The sequence below is a fragment of the Gadus chalcogrammus genome, chromosome 9 (assembly GCF_026213295.1).
Source record: "Gadus chalcogrammus isolate NIFS_2021 chromosome 9, NIFS_Gcha_1.0, whole genome shotgun sequence".
NCBI lineage: Eukaryota > Metazoa > Chordata > Actinopteri > Gadiformes > Gadidae > Gadus > Gadus chalcogrammus.
Window position 1 is genome coordinate 23853487 of NC_079420.1, and position 18930 is coordinate 23872416.

Consider the following 18930-nt stretch of genomic DNA (forward strand, 5'->3'; position numbering starts at 1 on the left):
AGTCTTAGTTATTTTATGATTTTCCTTATTCTCCTGAGGAATCAAGAAATAAAACGTTTCGACAGCGTTCGCGCGTGCTATGTGTGTGCGTGTGTGAGCTGCAGGCTGCTTGGCACATGCTCACTGACCAACTTGGGTAACTTGTGCGATTCTGCCAAATCTTACCTACAGAGAACTAAAATCTCTAAAATGAGCCGTGCAACTTTGTTCTATCATGCTCATCAATATATTGATCTTAGGTGAGAATAAATGTAGCATCCACAGTCCGAGTCTCCCAGTGTTGACTAAACACTGAAATGCTGAACCAATGGCCTTAAGCGCGAAATGTTAAGCATCTGAACCAGAGTAACACACAGACAAACACTTAGTACATGCAGTCTAACACAATACAAACAAATACTCAGACACAAACGTAGTACATGCAGTCTAACACAATACAGGCTAATTTATCCAATAGCTCAACACACCCTCAAAGCAACTGCATGTGAACTCAATAAACCATAAATAAATGCACACCTCTGAACTCAGAGCCCCTCAGATGATCTCTTAGAGGCTGGAAATGAAGAGAGGATGCTGCTCTCCGCTCAGACGGGGAGGAGAAAAGCCACAGTTTCCAGTGTTGGTTACCATGGAAACTGTCTCCCTATTCATTTGAGGGGGAGGGTGGATAAGCTCGGCAGACATTTAGGGTGCTGGAGACGCCCAGTAGGAGGGAGTTTGTGTGTGATGTATTCTATGGCTTCACAGTACAGAGGAGGGTTATCTGGGGTCACCAAAGAGATGGAAATCAGCCAAGATAATCACACGATAGCACATTAACAACCCGTAGATGCACACACATACATGCACACACTAAACGCCAACACTTATACGCACATGCCTCTTTGAAGGGATTTAGGACGCTCAAATAAAACAGACAGAAAACACTCGGCCAAACAAAAGGTTTGGGTGTTCCTGTGGGTCCATGTGTCATTGAAGTGAAGTTGATGCCATCTTAGTGACCACTACAGACTAACAGGAGTCAGTCACTACGCTCTGTTTACACGGTTCAATCAACACACGCCTGGTGTCTGTACTATGAAGGAGGTAGTACTATAGAGTGGTAGCACTATAGAGAGGTAGTACTATAGAGGGGTAGTACTTTTGAGGTATAGTCTTAGGTAGTACTGTGGTGTAGTACTCGAGGTGTTGTACTAGGTGGTACTGAGGTGTAGTACTAGGTAGTACTGAATGTTAGTACTAGGTAGTATAAGGTATTACTGAGGTATAGTACTAGGTAGGGATGGACGATTTGGCCTAAAATTCATATTACGATATACATTGCAGCCTCTTGCGATAATGATATATCACGATATATAAATCATAATAGAACCATTTCAGAACAGGTTACATAGACCCTAAGGAAAGCCAAACTGCTAAATGTATTTTAAAAAAAAAAGGGACATAGTATGTAATTTTGAGAACATTTATTGTGCAACACTGTAATCAAACAACATAATGTTGCAGATAAATAAAATGCAAGTACATTAGCTGCAGAGAATTTGACAAAGAAATAGAGTTAAGTATTGGGTTTCTTTCCTTGAGTGCAAACCATTTTAAAAGGCACGACCCTTAGTTAGTTTAAGTCCTTGGTTCTTAAATGCCACCCAATATGCAGAGAACTGTTGTCTTTTTAATCAAGGAACAGATACTTTTCTGAAAATTAGGGATGGGCATGATTAATTGATGATCAATCATTGATCGTTAAGAATTTTGTCGATCCCGTGATATGTTTTATCAATAAAAAGGAGGTTGTGTTCCATATTGTGGGAGCAGAACAGCCAAGCCGTTGCTTGGCTGTTTAATATAGAATTTGTCTTTTGAATTGTTTCCCGTGTTTAGTGCGCACTAAACAAGTTTTGTCCCTTGGTGCGGACCTTTTGGGCTGGTGGGAATACAAACCATCAAACTCAGGAGAGGACGAAACAGCCAGTCCGAGACCCAGCCGAAGAGGTGGTCTCGGTTCGCTTTTAAACGAACCCTGGTGCGGTTCACTTGAGATGTGAAAGCGAACGCACCTCGGTCCGATCCAGTTCTAAAAATCATATGCCTCTTTGGACGTAACAGGCACCTGCTCAGACACACGCATTATGGGAATTATTGTTTGATTAGCGGTAACTTAGCAGCACATTGTCAGACCATCGGGTGAAAATGAGTCCTGGCTCAACATGGAGTAAAGAGGAATGTGTATTGGATATTTGGGTCCGATATCCAATAGACATTCTGTCTCCTCTTTGCTCCATGTCCAGGCACGACTCATTTTCACCCGACGGTCCGACAAAAGCACATAAAAGATATGATGGAAAACACATAAAATTGCTGATTCATCACATTCAACACATTCCGAGTCAGGTTGAGGGAGAAGGAGTTCGACCGGTCCGCAGATCAATGTATATCACGCTGGATATCCATGACTGTTTACTTTCACCGGCGCTTTTCCCCCCTTTTTTTCCCTTTAACGCTTTCCCCCACCCCAGACCCTTTTGTCCAATGATTTAACGTTCTTTGCACACATGTGGGTTTGTTGACAAATTCTGGGACTGTTGTGAAAATGGCAATTTGAAAAGGAACCGCACCAAACCAAAAAATGAACATTGGATTTTGATCCGGACCAAAGAGTCCTCAACATGCATTATCTTGATAAAATTAAAATCTCTATCGTATGCAATTTTTTATCGTTTATATCGCATATAGTTTATATCGCGAATTACAAGTACTGTTAGGTCGTACTGAGGTTTAGCACTAGTACTAGTAAATACTGAGGGTTAGTACTGGGTAGTACTGAGGTGTAGTACTAGGTAGTACTGAGGTGTGATCCGTTGGCTGTTGCTACATCGATGTCTAGGCTCTGGTACTAGTTAGAGAGCTCTGGTGCTCTCTAACTAGTACTAGTTAGAACCTGTACTAGTTTGTACTGAACACTGAACTGATGCACCGGGCTTAACCTAACCACTAGTTAGTATTAGTACTAGGTAGTACAGAACTCTGACCTCATGCAGCGGGCTGAACCTAACCACTAGTTAGTATTAGTACTAGGTAGTACAGAACTCTGACGTCATGCAGCGGGCTGAACCTAACCACTAGTTAGTATTAGTACTAGGTAGTACAGAACTCTGACCTCATGCAGCGGGCTGAACCTAACCACTAGTTAGTATTAGTCCTAGGTAGTACAGAACTCTGACCTGATGCAGCGGGCTGAACCTAACCACTAGTTAGTATTAGTCCTAGGTAGTACAGAACTCTGACCTGATGCAGCGGGCTGAACCTAACCACTAGTTAGTATTAGTACTAGTTAGTACAGAACACTGAACTGATGCATCGGGCTGAACCTAACCACAAGTCCGTTTTGTGCCTTCTCTTTTCTCCTCACTCTTCATCGCTCTCTCCTATACCTTGCCTTCCTTTTCCTCTCCTCCTCTCCTTCTGCGCTCCCTCTTTCCTTTCCTTCCCTTCCCCCCTCTTTCCTTCCTCCTCTCTCCTCCGCTCTCCTCCGCTCTTCAATCAGAGCTTCCATATGGTTGGGAGAAGATTGATGATCCCATCTATGGGAGCTACTATGTAGAGTAAGTCTCCCCGTCCCTAACACTGCTGTGAGGCAGCGGAAAAATATATTTGTCATACATGATATGTTATGATTATGTTATGAATGAAGAACGGGTATCTTGAATGTGGAATGTTTTACATTTGTCAATTTTCCGTTTGTTTAAAAATTCATAGTGAAACGCTCTTGCTGTTAAGACAGCAGTTCTGCTGTTAATTAATTTGATACCTAAGTTTTATATCATTCTTATGTATTGACTGATTTACAGGTCAATGAAGTGAAGGTTCTAGGTAAGGGTTCTAGGTGATGGAGTTGATTTCTTCCCTTTTAGCCACATCAACAGAAGAACACAGTTTGAGAACCCGGTTCTGGAGGCCAAGAGGCGAGTGGATCAACAGCAGCAGATCCAGAGCCAGGGTCTGTCCTCTCTCCCTCTCCCCAGTATCTACAGAGGTACCAACCCCCTCCACCTCCATCATAGGGTCTGTCCTCTCTCCCTCTCCCCAGTATCTACAGAGGTACCAACCCCCTCCACCTCCATCATAGGGTCTGTCCTCTCTCCCTCTCCCCAGTATCTACAGAGGTACCAACCCCCTCCACCTCCATCATAGGGTCTGTCCTCTCTCCCTCTCCCCAGTATCTACAGAGGTACCAACCCCCTCCACCTCCATCATAGGGTCTGTCCTCTTTCCCTCTCCCCAGTATCTACAGAGGTACCAACCCCCTCCGTCTCCATCCTAGACCCTGACCTCACATTCTGGTTAACAACCTTTTGGGGGGGGTTGGTTTGCCTCTAGACGTTTCTCCCTTCATCTCACTTGAATCAGTTGAATCAATCCATATTTGGCCCATTGAGGGCGGGACTTGAATGGCTCGGATGTGGCTCATTAATAGTCAATCCTTAATAACTTCAAATATGAAATCTGCCCGTCTACCAGGACCTTGTAAAATACATATTTTGAAGTTAAACTCACCATGAGGTACCAACTGAACAAAGGATAAATCGATTGGCTTTGCATTAGAACTTAGAAGATATAACTAACTTCTTCCCATTGGCTGAATGTTGGCATGCCACTGCACTCTACCCAGCAGTGTTGCTCCAATGTTGGTCAACTATTTATAATACATCTAAACATAATACTTATAGTACTGCATCATGCAACATTTATTCTTAATGGTTTGTTGTGTACTGAAAGGACAGCTATTATGCTACTATGGTGCTTGTTCTCATGATGCCTGGCTCTCCGCCCATGAAGTTATTCTGACTGTAATCACTCCAAACCAAACCCTACCGTTAGATCTGGCAGCCGCGACGGGTCAGCATGCCATGTGCTGTCTGCATGCAGCTGGCCTCAAGGCCTCAGGAGTGCTTCTAACTCTTCTTCTTTCCTTTCCTGGTGATGGTTCCTCCAGGATGGTGTGTTTTCTGTCTGCATGCTCTTGTGCAGCGTTAGTACTAGTCTTTCACAACGCAGACGTTTTTATTGAAACTTTGCACAACAGACAAACCCCCTTTTTGGTTTCATGATAAGTGGGAGTGGGCTACCCCGTTCAAAGCTGTGTGTCTTAAGTTGAACTTAAGTGGATCGTGTTTCCAATGAGAGTGATCATACAGCTGCGCTATAACTTCCAGCACTGCTTCACAGCTTTAGCAATCAAAGCCCTTGTGTTAAACACAGAACGGAAACTGACTGGAACCCTCTGACGTGTTGTCTTTCTACAGCTGCTGTGCGATACGCCCTGCTTTATGTTTGAAGCTCTGGAGCACCCGAGTCACCCTCTGAATTCATCCATACCGCACTGGAGCTTGTTCAAGCATTATCAAATTAAACCATTGATCAGAAATGAAATGTGAAGAATTACAACGTCAACTAAATTATAGCAGCAACTCAGAGCTTATCGATGCTGTGGCCTTTAATACTTTTAATAGTCCCTATTAACTAACATTACATAGCACCAAGATACCTGTACCTGATGCATCATGGGAAAGAAGTACAAGAAATGTCCAACTAGTCACAAATCAAGCGTCCTGCTTACCTCCCTCCTCTGTCCCCGGCCCCTGCCCTCTCCCCCTGGGTGTGGGGGTGTCTCGGGGTCCACAGAGAGGCCGCTGTTCACCAGGGACCCAACCCAGCTGAAGGGCAGCTTCCTGTCCACTGCGCTCCACAAGAGCAGCATGGGCTTCGGGTTCACCATCATCGGGGGCGACGAGCCGGACGAGTTCCTGCAGGTGAAGAGCGTCATCCCAGAAGGCCCGGCTGCGCAGGACGCCAAGATGGACACCGGTAACCCAGGCAACCATATGGCAACGTTCCTCAGAGCTATCCCACATCATAAACATGCATGGTCCCACACAACCGCATGGGAGCCTGCTTCAGCTTTTACAACTACATTCAATGTGTGTAAAATGCTACAACATGCTGCAACATGCTACAACATGCTACATCATGCTACAGTGTGCTGTTCGCGCTACAACATGCTACAACATGCTACACATGCTACAGTGTGCTGTTCGCGCTACAACATGCTACAACATGCTACATCATGACACAGCTTGCTACAACGTGCTATAGCGTGCTCCAACATGCCACAGCATCCTACAATATGCTACAGCATGCTACAACATGCTAAAGCAAGCTAGAACATGCTACCACATACCACGACATGCTACCCCATGTAATGACATGCTACCACAAGCAACATACATATCATGCACATTATCTGGTGTAAAACTAGATAAAGAAACAGTCAAATACCAGTAGGGCGCACACTGAATCCAGCTTGTGTAAATGAAAGCAAAGAGCAAAGAGGGACGAATAATGAGATCTATCGGTTCAGGGCGACACCAAGATGAATGCCGTGTGTTGAATACATTTGTAGGCTATACTGAAAAAGTATATCAAAGCCGTGGGCGAGCTTGCACACACTCTGTTCCTCCTTGATCCACACAGCTACAAGCGTTGGTCATGGTCATTGTCTGGTCTTCATTTACTCTTAGACCCCTCGCAATGGTCGGTTTCCTCTTCCCATCATGCATTGCTCCCCCAGATCATTACCTAGATCAAATTAAAACATATACAACTTACCCTTCAACCTAAACACAATATAAGACTTACCAAGTGTATGTACAGCTTCACTCTGAAATAAGTCCCTTGATCAAGTCCCCCTTGATCAAGCAGCGCGGTAACGTCCCTACAAGCTACATTTCCTGAGCATTTCTGAGGCTTAAGCGCATCTTTCTGCTTTAGTCTGAAATCCATCTAAGAAGCAAAACCCCCAAACACAGACGGTAAACTGTTGGGGTTCTGTGTGGATCTTACGAACGAAGCACTACAGTATGGTGGTGACGTAGCAAGGTCACATAGCAATCATTGAGCTGATGCTACGAACACACACACACACAGACCACACACACACAGACCACACACACACACACAGACGAGACACACACAGAGCACACACACACACTGACCACACACACACACAGACCAGACAAACACCGACCACACACACACAGACCACACACACACAGACCACACACACTGACCACACACACACACTGACCACACACACACACAGACCACACACACACACACAGACCAGACACACACACAGACCACACACTCACACAGACCGGACGCAGAGAGAGAAGAGTCACCAGAGAAGAGTCACCAGCTGCCTCCTCTTCTCTCCCCAGGCGACGTGATCGTCTACATCAACGACGTGTGCGTGCTGGGCACCACGCACGCCGACGTGGTCAAGCTGTTCCAGTCGGTGCCCATCGGCCACAGCGTGACTCTGGTGCTGTGCCGGGGCTACCCGCTGCCCTTTGACCCCGAGGCCGGGGCCGCCGCCCTCACCCCCATGGGGATGGAGCAGCGCCCTCTGGTGGTGAACGGGCGGGGCGGCTACGACCCCTACCTGGAGTACCTGTCTCTGAGCTCCCAGCTGCCCCCTGTGGGGGGGTCTCACCCCGGGGACACCCACCTGGACGGCTCCTCGCTGCCCCCCGCCGCCCCCGGCCCGGCCCCGTCCCTCCCCCCTCACGACGACGACGTGTCCATGACGTCGTCGGGGCCGGTGGGGGCGGGGCCAGCGGCGGGGCCGGGGGCGGGGGCGGGGCTCCTGACTGTCACCATGGTGAAGGGGCCGGAGGGGTTTGGGTTCACCATCGCTGACAGCCCCACAGGGCAGCGCGTCAAGCAGGTAGACCCCCACCACGCCTCTTATTAGTGCACTCATTTAGAATGCCTGCCCTTGTGTTTGTTGGTTTGGTTTGTTTTTGTTAGTGTAGTCCTTATTCATGGTCATCTTTGAATTCTAATTTCATACAATGGTTATTGTTTCATTGTTGATGTTAGGGTCAATGAAAGCATCACAGCTCCTTCAATGTACCTTTGAAATCTGCTCAATGAAGCCTTTGATTCTAACGGGTGGTTGCATTGTCTTGATCCAACTACTAACTAACCCCTGGAGGCGGCCAGACACATTGACTTTACATTAGGGGTACATCAACTGTTAGTGAACATGAGCAGCACTAACTGTTATTAAGGGTAGGGTTAGGGGAGGGGGGTTAGAGTTAGGGGAGGGTTAGGGTTGAGCTCCTGAATGACTTTCTTATAGTCCTGGAATCTTGCCATAAAACCTGCTAAACTGGAAGTCATTTATAAGTGAGGTAATCCCTGATTAAAGATCCTGCTTGATGATCAATAATCCCTTGTATAGTTCCGTATTGCTGGATCTATACTAGGGAGCTGTGTGTGCTTCACAGTCACCGCGTTTACATGGCACATCTGATCCGCATAGATTTCTATGCGGCATAGATCTGTTCCTAAAATGTGTTCCGAATGTACTGTATACATGGCAGTAACAAAAGTGTCCGTTATGTCTCCCGCGCACACCTGACACATCTCTGGACCGGCGGCGACATAATGGATGTCTTATCACTATCGGGGATTTTAAATTTGATTTTAATGAAAGCACAGCAGGAGAGAGCTTTTCTCTGCCGGCTCCTTCAATTAAGAAGGAGGACGACAGAGCAGCAACGTCAATTTCTCGTCAGATCTTTATATTTACCCTAAGCTCCGCCGCAAACAAGAGGAATTTGGATGCGAGTCCGCAGCCAAGACTGGTGGGAGAGAGTGGTCTTACGGGAATTTAGTGACCAGGAATCCTCGAAGGTCCAATTGCAAACTACTGCAGCTGCCATCTCTCTAAGTTAAGAAGTATTTTAACGTTCAGCCTGCAAAAGTACTAGTAGTAGCCTACTCATTTACAGTTATCTCGGACGAGCGCGGACACTACGATACGCGAACACGTCATTAATAAACACCCATGTGTCCCGTTGCTTAGCAACCGGACACGCTTACCGGACTACTTTTACGGAGTGATAACAAAGACGTGAATCAGGCAATAAATCCACTTTCCTTGACAGCGGTGAAGTTCGGTGTGCTTAAAAGTACCGACGGAGCTCAGTGGACCAATTGCGAACTACTGCGGCTGCACTAAGTTAAACACCAATCTATGCGGAATAAGTGTATACATGGCGATTTAAAACGGACTACACCACCTCTTCTATTCGGCATAGAATCTATGCCGAACCGATAATTGTATTCCGAATGCGGCGTATGCATGATCATTTTCTATGCCGCATAGAAATCTATGCGGCATAGATGTGTCCATGTAAACGCGGCTAGTGTGATGTAGAATAACCGGTCACTCACACTCAAACAGAAGGGTGAAATAGTAATAATTTATTTATTAAATGTAAAAGTGCTTCCTATTAAACAAGGAAACAATGAGATAATAAAAGCCTGAATAGAATACAAACAAACTGAATTACAGCTTGAATTAAGTATAAAACATTGGTCATTCGTGTGGATAAATATATTCCAATGTTGTTCTCATTCAACAAAGTAAGAGGAGATATATTTAACTACTTCTCCTATAATATACTATATACTAATATACTATCTATAACTAATCTGTACATACTTAGTCATTTAGAAAATAATGGACTCCTTTACAGCACATTGTATTATTTTAAGATATAATTGAGGATATAAGGAGCAAGTCAGGGTTATGCTGGTTCCCTGTTGGTATAGGTGTAGGTAGTCTCTGGTTCTCTATGATATAGGTGTATAGGTAGTCTCTGGCTCTCTATGATATAATAATAATAATAGATTCAATTTATATAGCGCTTTTCACGTACTCAAAGCGCTTTACATAGGGGAAGTTGATGGGGCTAGAGATAGTGAGTGATCTAGGGGTAGGCAGAGGAGAAGAGATGAGTCTTGAGGCGGGACTGGAAGATGGTGAGGGACTCAGAGTCACGAATATGTTTGGGGAGGGAGTTCCAGAGCCTGGGAGATGTCCTGGAGAAGGCTCTGTCACCTAGGCTGTGGAGTTTTGATGTGTGGGTGGAGAGGAGACCAGCTGAGGAGGATCTGAGGGCCCGGGGGGGTTGGTAGAGGGAGAGAAGATCAGAGAGATATGGGGGGGCCATATGGTGGAGAGCTTTGTAGGTGAGGACCAGGAGTTTGTAGTGGATCCGATGTGAGATGGGGAGCCAGTGGAGATTCTTGAGGACTGGGGTGATGTGGTGCCACGCTTTAGTATGAGTGAGGAGATGGGCTGCTGCATTCTGGACCAGTTGGAGTCTGTTGATGGAGGTGGTGGAGATGCCGGCGAGGAGTGAATTGCAATAATCAAGGCGGGAGGAGATGAAGGCATGGATGAGTCTTTCTGCAGCGTGAGGTGTGAGGGAGGATCTGATCTTTGCAATATTACGGAGGTGATAGAAGGAAGTTTTGACAGTGTGGCGGATGTGGGGTTCAAGGGAGAGGGTGGAATCAAAGATTACGCCAAGGTTGCGGGCCTGGGGGGAGGGGGAGACCGTGGTGCCGTCGATAGTGAGTGTGGGGGGGTTGGCGAGTTTACTGAGGGTGGATTTGGAGCCAATGAGGAGGAGTTCAGTTTTGTTGCTGTTAAGTTTCAGGAAGTTATTTTGCATCCAGAGAGTGAGTGAAGACAGGCAGGATTCAATGTGGGAGAGGGGGGGGTTGTGGGGGGATTTGGTGCTGAGGTAAATCTGGGTGTCGTCGGCGTAGCAGTGGAAGTCCATGGAGAAATGGCGGAGTAACTGACCAAGGGGGAGGAGGTAGATGATGAAGAGGAGGGGGCCAAGTACAGAACCTTGGGGAACACCTTGTATGACGGTGGCTGTGGCAGATGTGTGGTTGTGGAGGGAGATGAAGTGAGATCTGTCGGAGAGGTAGGAGTGAAGCCAGCTAAGTGCAGTTCCTTCGATTCCGAGGTTGCTGAGTCTGGTGAGCAGGATGGTGTGGTTTACAGTATCGAAGGCTGCACTCAGGTCAAGGAGGATGAGGAAGTTGAGGGAACCAGAGTCGGCAGAGATGAGGAGGTCATTGAGGACTTTGAGGAGAGCGGTTTCTGTGCTGTGGAGGGGGCGGAAGCCAGATTGGAGGGATTCAAAAAGGTTATTGGCGTGGAGATGGGATTGGAGTTGTGTGGTGACGATGCGTTCAAGGGTTTTGGAGAGGCAGGAGAGGTTGGAGATTGGGCGGTAGTTACTGAGGGAGGAGGGGTCGAGACCAGGTTTCTTGAGGGTGGGGGTGACAGCAGCAGATTTGAGGGCAGAGGGGACCGTTCCATGGGACAGTGAGGAGTTGAAGAGCTTAGTGAGGTAAGGGCAGAGAACAGGGAGGCAGGACTTGAGCAGGGGAGTGGGGAGGGGATCGAGGGAGCAGGTAGTAGGTTTGGAGGAGCCTATAAGTTTGGAGAGTGCAGGAGGGGTAATCAGGTCAAAGTGGGTGAGACGGCAATGGGGAGGAGGTGTTGGGAGGTCCAGAGAGATGGGTAGGGGAGAGGCCATTGAGTGTGCAGGGGGGTTATGTACAGGGAATAGTGAATGGTTGATTGCAGTGATTTTGTCGGCGAAGAACTGGAGGAATGAGTTGCAGAGATCTGGGGTGGAGGTGGAGAGGGTGCTGGTCCGCGGTTTGAGGAGGTTGCTCACTGTGGAGAAGAGGGTTCTGGGGTTTTGACAGGGGTCAGAAAAGATGGCAGAGAGGTATGCAGACTTGGCGGCGATGAGGGCGTCTTTGTAGGCAGTGAGGTGGAGTTTGTAGGCTTGATGGTGGACTGTGAGTGAGGTTTTTTTGGAGAGTCGTTCAAGTTGGCGGCCGGTTTGTTTCAATTTGCGGAGTGCAGGTGTGAACCAGGGTGAGGAGGTATTAAAGGAGACAGTTTTGGTTTTGAGGGGGGCCAGGGTGTTGAGGGAGGAAGACAGGGTAGCATTAAGGTGGTTTGTGAGCTCATCAGGTGAGATGAGGGTTGAGTCCAGGGGGAGGGTGGAGGAGAGCAGGTCAGAGAGATGGTGGCGGTCAATGGATTTTAGGTTACGGAAGGTGATTTCTCTAAGGAGGCGGTGGCGGGAGATGGGGGAGAGGATGGAGAACCGTAAAAGGTTGTGATCAGAGAGGGGAAAGGGGCATGGCCGGAGGTCAAGTACAGGGAGATTAATGGAGCAGACAAGGTCAAGGATGTGTCCTTTGTCATGGGTGGGGAAGGTGACATGTTGGGCGAGAGAGAAATTTTCCAATAAAGTGGTGAATTCAAATGAGAGCTTGCAAGTGGGGGAGTCCATGTGGATATTAAAATCACCAAGTAACAGCAGACGTGGAGAGAGGGTTGATGCTAGTGTGAGGAGTTCAGTGAGGTCAGAGAGGAATGAGGGATTAGGTTTGGGTGGCCGGTAGATGAGGATAACTGTTGTGGCGGAGGGGGCTTTAAAAGCAATGAATTCAAAGGATGATATTACTAAAGGGAGGGTGAGTTCTTTAATCAAATAGGTCTCTTTATGTATGACGGCGAGACCACCTCCACGGCGAGAGGGGCGGGGTTTGGCGATGTAGCTGAAACCAGGGGGAGATGCTTGGTTGAGGGAGAAAAATTCATTGGGTTGTTGTTGCCAGGTTTCAGTAAGTAGAAGGAGGTCGAGGTTATTATCAAGGATGAGTTCATGTATGATGGGGTATTATTGGTGAGTGAACGAGTGTTGAGGAGGGCAAAGTTGACACAGCCAGAGGGGGGTTGGATCGGGGCAGGTTGGAGAGGTCTGAGGTTAGTCAGGATAGCTGTGCGGGAGGACAGAGGGGAGCTCACCTGCCTGGTGAGCTGCTGCCTAACGGCAGCGTTGAAAGGTCCGGAAGCAGCTGAGTCCTGATGACGTGGGAGGGGCGTGACGGAGCGTGCAGTTGACCTGTGCCGTGTTCCAATACCCGTACTTCCATGAGTATACTTAAAGGAAGTACACTATCTGCACTATCCGTACTCACTTGAGTACGGTAATTTTTCAGATGTGAGTGCTGTTCCAAATCGAGTACTCCGTGGTGCACTTACCGGAAATTAAGATCACGACTGCCGCCGCGGCTCCTCCCCCGCAATAAACATCCCGCTTTGAACGGTGAACTCTTTACGCCTAGCAGCTATAAAAAGCTATAAAAACTATAAAAACTACAAAATGACTATTAATGCAGGCTATGTGGAAAATGCGCCGACTTTGGCTCTGCCTGGCTCCGCCTCTTCCGCTACGTAGCTAAGATGGCTGCCGTTGAGTACGGGGAGTGTCCTTTTGAGTACGGCATCCGGGTCCTCGAAGTATACTTCTTTTCGCCGGATCTGAATATGAACGTACTGCGTACTCAAATTTTGAGTACGCAGTATGGACAGTACGGGTATTGGAACACGGCCCGGGTGAATGGGACGCAGAGACCGTGCTGGGACAAAACAAATCTACGGCGGGAGTTCCTGTGGATGGAGTCCAAGTTGTTTGATGACTGAGATGGATGATGGGAGGGAGTAGTTGAACATACCAAACAGATGTGCAGGCGAATAGGTGAGCATGATGCTGCCGGGCGAAAGGAGCAACAGCTCAGCGATAGCGGCTAGCCGCGGGCCCGGTACACAGAGATGGATGACAGCAGTGTAGACCAGGATTACCCACGGCAAGACAGGAGGAGATGGACCAGGGAAAAGACTGACTGAAATGGCAATTCTTTGCTCTGGGTATTGCCACGCAAGGTGAATGGCGAGGGTCCCGACGCACTTGTCCCAGTAAGAGCACTCGCAGAAAGTTCATATGATTGGTGTTTTAATCAGAACAATTCCGGTTTACTCTCTGTTACAGTCCAAAGGATGAGAAATGATAATACATGATATACCTTTACAAGAATACGGGAGTATATGGTCGGAAACTTTTCCGCCTCGCTATCACGCTACCCTCAAACTAAACCCACTATTTATTCAATTAGCCGGTACGCCGGCAAGTCAAGGGGGAGGGGTTACGTGCCACCTGATAAATGACGTAAGCAGGTAGGTGTCAATAAATAAATCACCATTTTCTTTTCCTGGCTTGCAAACTGTGGTCATAACTTAAATGAAAACTAAATCAGAAATCAGAAATCATGAAACCACAAACATGGCTCCTACACTGACTGTGGGGAGAGTCCATACAAAGTGAGGAGGATCGATGTGATCAGGTCTGACCGACGGAGCAGCCTAGCGTCAGCCGCCACTCGATAGATGAGAGAGGGGGGACCCACTAGCAGGGATCGGGAGGCGAGTGGCTGAAAGTTGTCCGGCAAGGCGATATAAGTTGTTGTTGGAACCAGATGGCTCTTTTCCCGGTGAGGCAATATTGACAGTTGGAAGACGTCAGAAAAAGCTAGATGCCTAACTACCCAGCTAACAACGTCGGTGAGGCTAAAAATCAATGTCCCGAAAAACTGGAAGGGCTCGTGACAATAGCTTGTTAAAAGTGAAAAAATAAAAGTGAAAAAAAGCACAGGAAAACTATTTTATCAGTCACAAAAATCGAAAAAAGTCGTGATCAGAGAAGCGGCGAACAAACAACGCCAGCGTCCTCTCTGGTAGCCATGGCAATATAGGTGTATAGGTAGTCTCTGGCTCTCTATGATTTAGGTGTATAGGTCGTCTCTTGTTCTCTATGATATAGGTGTCTAGGTAGTCTCTGGTTCTCTCTGATATAGGTGTGTAGTCTCTGGCTCTCTTTGATATGGGTGTATAGGTAGTCTCTGGTTCTCTATGATATAGGTGTAAAGGTGGTCTCTGGTTCTGTATGATATAGGTGTATAGTTGGTCTCTGGTTCTCTATGATATAGGTGTATAGGTAGTCTCTGGTTCTCTATGATATAGGTGTATATGTAGTCTCTGGTTCTCTATGATATAGTTGTATAGTAAATCTCTGGTTCTCTATGATATAGGGGTACAGTAAGTCCTGGTTCTCTATGATACAGGGGTACAGTAAGTCCTGGTTCTCTATGATACAGGGGTACAGTAAGTCCTGGTTCTCTATGATACAGGGGTACAGTAAGTCCTGGTTCTCTATGATACAGGGGTACAGCAAGTCCTGGTTCTCTATGATACAGGGGTACAGTAAGTCCTGGTTCTCCTCTTGCCTCTGGGTGCAGGTCCTGGACCCGGGCTCCCAGGGGGCAGGCGGTCTGCTGGAGGGGGACCTGATCCTGGAGGTGAACCAGCAGGCGGTGGCGGGGGCGGGACATGGCCGTGTGGTGGAGCTGCTGAAGGAGTGTCCCGTCGGCGGAGAGGCTCAACTGCTCATCCAGAGACCCGCCTCAGGTGAGATGGCTGCTTTGTTTACTGTCTGTATGTTTGAGGTCTAGAGCTGTTGTCTCTATTCTGCCTGTCTGACTTGCCGGTTGGTTGGTGCTCAGGATTGTAAGAAAGGGAAATTCCTGCCATTTGCACAATCTGAACATCAGAAAACATTCATGAAGTCTTGGTCAGCTGGAACTTAAACAATCTTACCAACCTCCTGTTCCTGTGCACTCAAAAAGGATTGGTCTGGCAAATCGTCCTCCGGTTGGTGTTGAGAGTCGGACCAAGATTTGTTGGTGTTTGTTTGTAACCCGTCTGTCTCGGAGGCCTCAAGGTCAAGGACACTTTTCGTCAAGTGTGTTTTTACCTAACCCTTTTGTACTCACACAACCCCAGAACATCACATCACACCTAAGACAAGTTCTGTAATACTGCATGGGAACTGACCCCAGAACAGACCCAGTAGAGAGGCACTACTGCGTGGGAACTGACCCCAGAACAGACCCAGTAGAGAGGCAAGGGAACCGACCCCAGAACAGACCCAGTAGAGAGGCACTACTGCGTGGGAACTGACCCCAGAACAGACCCAGTAGAGAGGCAAGGGAACCGACCCCAGAACAGACCCAGTAGAGAGGCACTACTGCATGGGAACCGACCCCAGAACAGACCCAGTAGAGTGCTCTATCCTCCCACAGGGTTTAGATCTTCAGCTGACAGATGGGATTAATTCATGACCCATAGCGACCTGTGTGTGTCACTGCCATGCGTGGCTCAGCGAGAGGGAACCTCCAGGAGACCTAAATGACCACTGAGGAGCCTCCAGGAGACCTTAATGACCACTGAGGAGCCTCCAGGAGACCTTAATGACCACTGAGGAGCCTCCAGGAGACCTTAATGACCACTGAGGAGTCTCCAGGAGACCTTAATGACCACTGAGGAGCCTCCAGGAGACCTAAATGACCACTGAGGAGCCTCCAGGAGACCTTAATGACCACTGAGGAGTCTCCAGGAGATGTTAATGACCACTGAGGAACCGGGAGCGACCTTTCTCCAAATTTTTTCTTCCGCATTTGTTCCAGAAATGTGCAGCACGTGTGTTTGTGTCGTAGTAAAGGCACAAAGTAACAGCACTGTTGGGTACATTGGGTTCCAACAGTGATTCTCTTAAAGAATCTCCGACTTCACCCTGGAGAGGCTAGGATGGTCTTCACGGAAAAAGCGCTTGGCATTTATTTAAAGGGGTCCTATTATGCTTTTCCGTTTTTTCCTTCTCCTATTGCGCTTTATATATATTTTTGGGTATATAAATGGTTGGCAAAGTTACAATACCACAAGATTCCCACAAGGGGGAGTAAATGACTACCGCAAATCACTGTTACCGAGCTGCCTAGAAATGGCACGTTGGGATTCTCTCCCCGGCTTTCTTTTACGTCCGGTACATGGCGACTAACCCTAACCCTAACCTCAATGGGAGAGCGTCATCAATCACCTTTTGCTGCGTTCCTGGACACGCTGGGGTCGGGGGGTTGTACGTCCACACCAGGAGCGACCAAACGCTCACAAAGTTTCGCTGGGAATTTTTCTGTTCGCTTTGGTCGCTTTGGTCGCTCATGACGTACAATTAAATTATGCAGACGCATTTAAAGGAGCCGTATGCTTTTAGTAGGCCCTACAGACAGCCATATCAAAGAGTGAACTCTCCCATACACCTTGGCCATATTGCCGAGACGGTTTTGATTGTTGGATAAAGTTCGTCGACAACAAGTAGGACAGTGATTCCCCCCAATATAAAAAAAATCCTAAAATGTAGGCTAATTACAACCGAGAACAAAAAACCCTGCGTGCTGTAGTAGGCTAGTTAAAATATGTTTCACTGATCTGCATCTGCAAATCATGATCTGCACTCATTCGTCGCACTCAAAACAAATAGACATTGGCGCACATGGCTAATTTGCATACGTGCACAGGACTGGTTGGCTCCGCAAGGCAAATAATGGAACATATCTATCTATCTAGGCCTATCTGTCTATCTATCAATGCGTGTCTAGTTTTAATGTGATGTATTGTGTGTATGTCCAGTCAGACTTGTTCTGTGTGGTCTTGTAGGCTACTGTCCTGTGTGGGCCGAACCACCTATGGATTCCCGACGATTTGTGTCGTTTGGTATTAATACAGACTTGACTAGGCTATCTATCTAGACTATTTAATTCACAATTATTCACCTCAGGCTCCGTGAATAGTGGGGAATAGAGGGATAAAAGACAAGAGATATATCCCTTGTCATTTATCCCTCGTCTTGTCGATTAGTTTGTTTATGTGACGATAGTGTTGGCTCGTTCGTTCGCGAACCGGCTCAAATGAACGAACTGAACCGGTTCGTCTCTCTCGTTCGTTCGGTCGTCTCGTTCACCATTCGATTCACCGGAAACTCGACTGAACGAACGAACGAACGAACGATTCGCGAACGACTCCTCGTGGCGAACTGAATCAAGCGAACTGGGTCACAGAAACGAATCATTGAATCCACCACTATGTGACGATTTCAAAAAGTTTTTTGGTTTTGTTTAAAGCATGCTACACGCGATTGGTTGGTTAGATTGGTGGCATGGAGAGCAAATGAAAATGATTCCCGCTTAAATACGAACGTTCTAGATGTATAAATACTCCCGCTTGTCATCACTTGGTATCCAAACCACTATGGCGTTTCGATCTCTGAACTGAAAAAGGGTTGGTTCGTACAACACCGGGTGCCCAGTTACAGCCGCGATTAATACTTCAGCCGACATTTTGTTCAGTGAGTGAATAAAGGTAGGTAGGAACCAAAGTGCCTGCCGGTGTTCCCTGGGATCCACGCAAGCGAAGAGCGTCTACATTCCGATTGGCTGTCAGTGTTTGGCCGCTGAAGCGCGTCATAGTCATTTGCATAAAGTTAAAAAGTTTTCAACTTTTTTTATATGGGTTAGGGTTATATATTATATATATAAATGATATATTATAATGAAAAAAAAAATAGTTGGCTTCGTTGGGAGATGGGGGTGCACGGTAAGGCCCCGTAGATCGCGGCCTAATAGTTTTATTCTGTTTTTCTTTTAATGGTAAATTGATTCAAATCACATAATAATATTAATAGTATAGTATTGCTTTGGTTTTGTTTAGTAGGAGCTTACAGCCAAAATGACTTACTCTTCATCTGTTGTGTGCCTCACAGGTCCATAATCATACTTGTACATATTGTAGATATTTTGTAGACTATGTGAATAGGCACACAGGCTGTAGGCCTTGATGTTGTGTCCTGCAGGTTATTGATTCTGGCACTTGGCTCATTCGTCTTAGTACCTAATAAATAAAATAAGACAAAATAACTACTGTGTAAAGTGACCTTGACATCAAAGAGTACAACACGACTGCATAGGACAATACAGATTCAGGAAGCAACATCTGTTTTCCAGTCATACTTTTATTGAACATTTTCAATCACTGATTAGTTCTACATAACGATGATTGTTATACAGTAAATAGATGGCTGAGACAACAGTGTACAGGTGAGATTTCTCGTAACTGGTATTGCTGAAGCAATCCTAAGAGTAGGATTGTTATTTACAAAAAATGGTAACACTAATGACTTCACATAACAAACATGGTAAAGTTGGCTGGTACTACAGCAAACAGGTGAGGAGAATGGTGAGATT

The 18930-nt window shown here is 46.8% G+C and overlaps 1 protein-coding gene across 1 annotated transcript in view; it reads left to right on the top strand.

Moving 5' to 3' along the window:
• The window catches only part of LOC130389480 (membrane-associated guanylate kinase, WW and PDZ domain-containing protein 2-like), a 129186-nt gene that overhangs the window by 69437 nt on the left and 40819 nt on the right, over positions 1–18930 (top strand). The window contains exons 7-11 of the mRNA XM_056599285.1: positions 3545–3602; positions 3912–4033; positions 5683–5865; positions 7278–7786; positions 15094–15262. Of these exons, the coding sequence (XP_056455260.1) occupies positions 3545–3602; positions 3912–4033; positions 5683–5865; positions 7278–7786; positions 15094–15262 (1041 nt within the window). The remainder of the gene's footprint in view (positions 1–3544; positions 3603–3911; positions 4034–5682; positions 5866–7277; positions 7787–15093; positions 15263–18930) is intronic.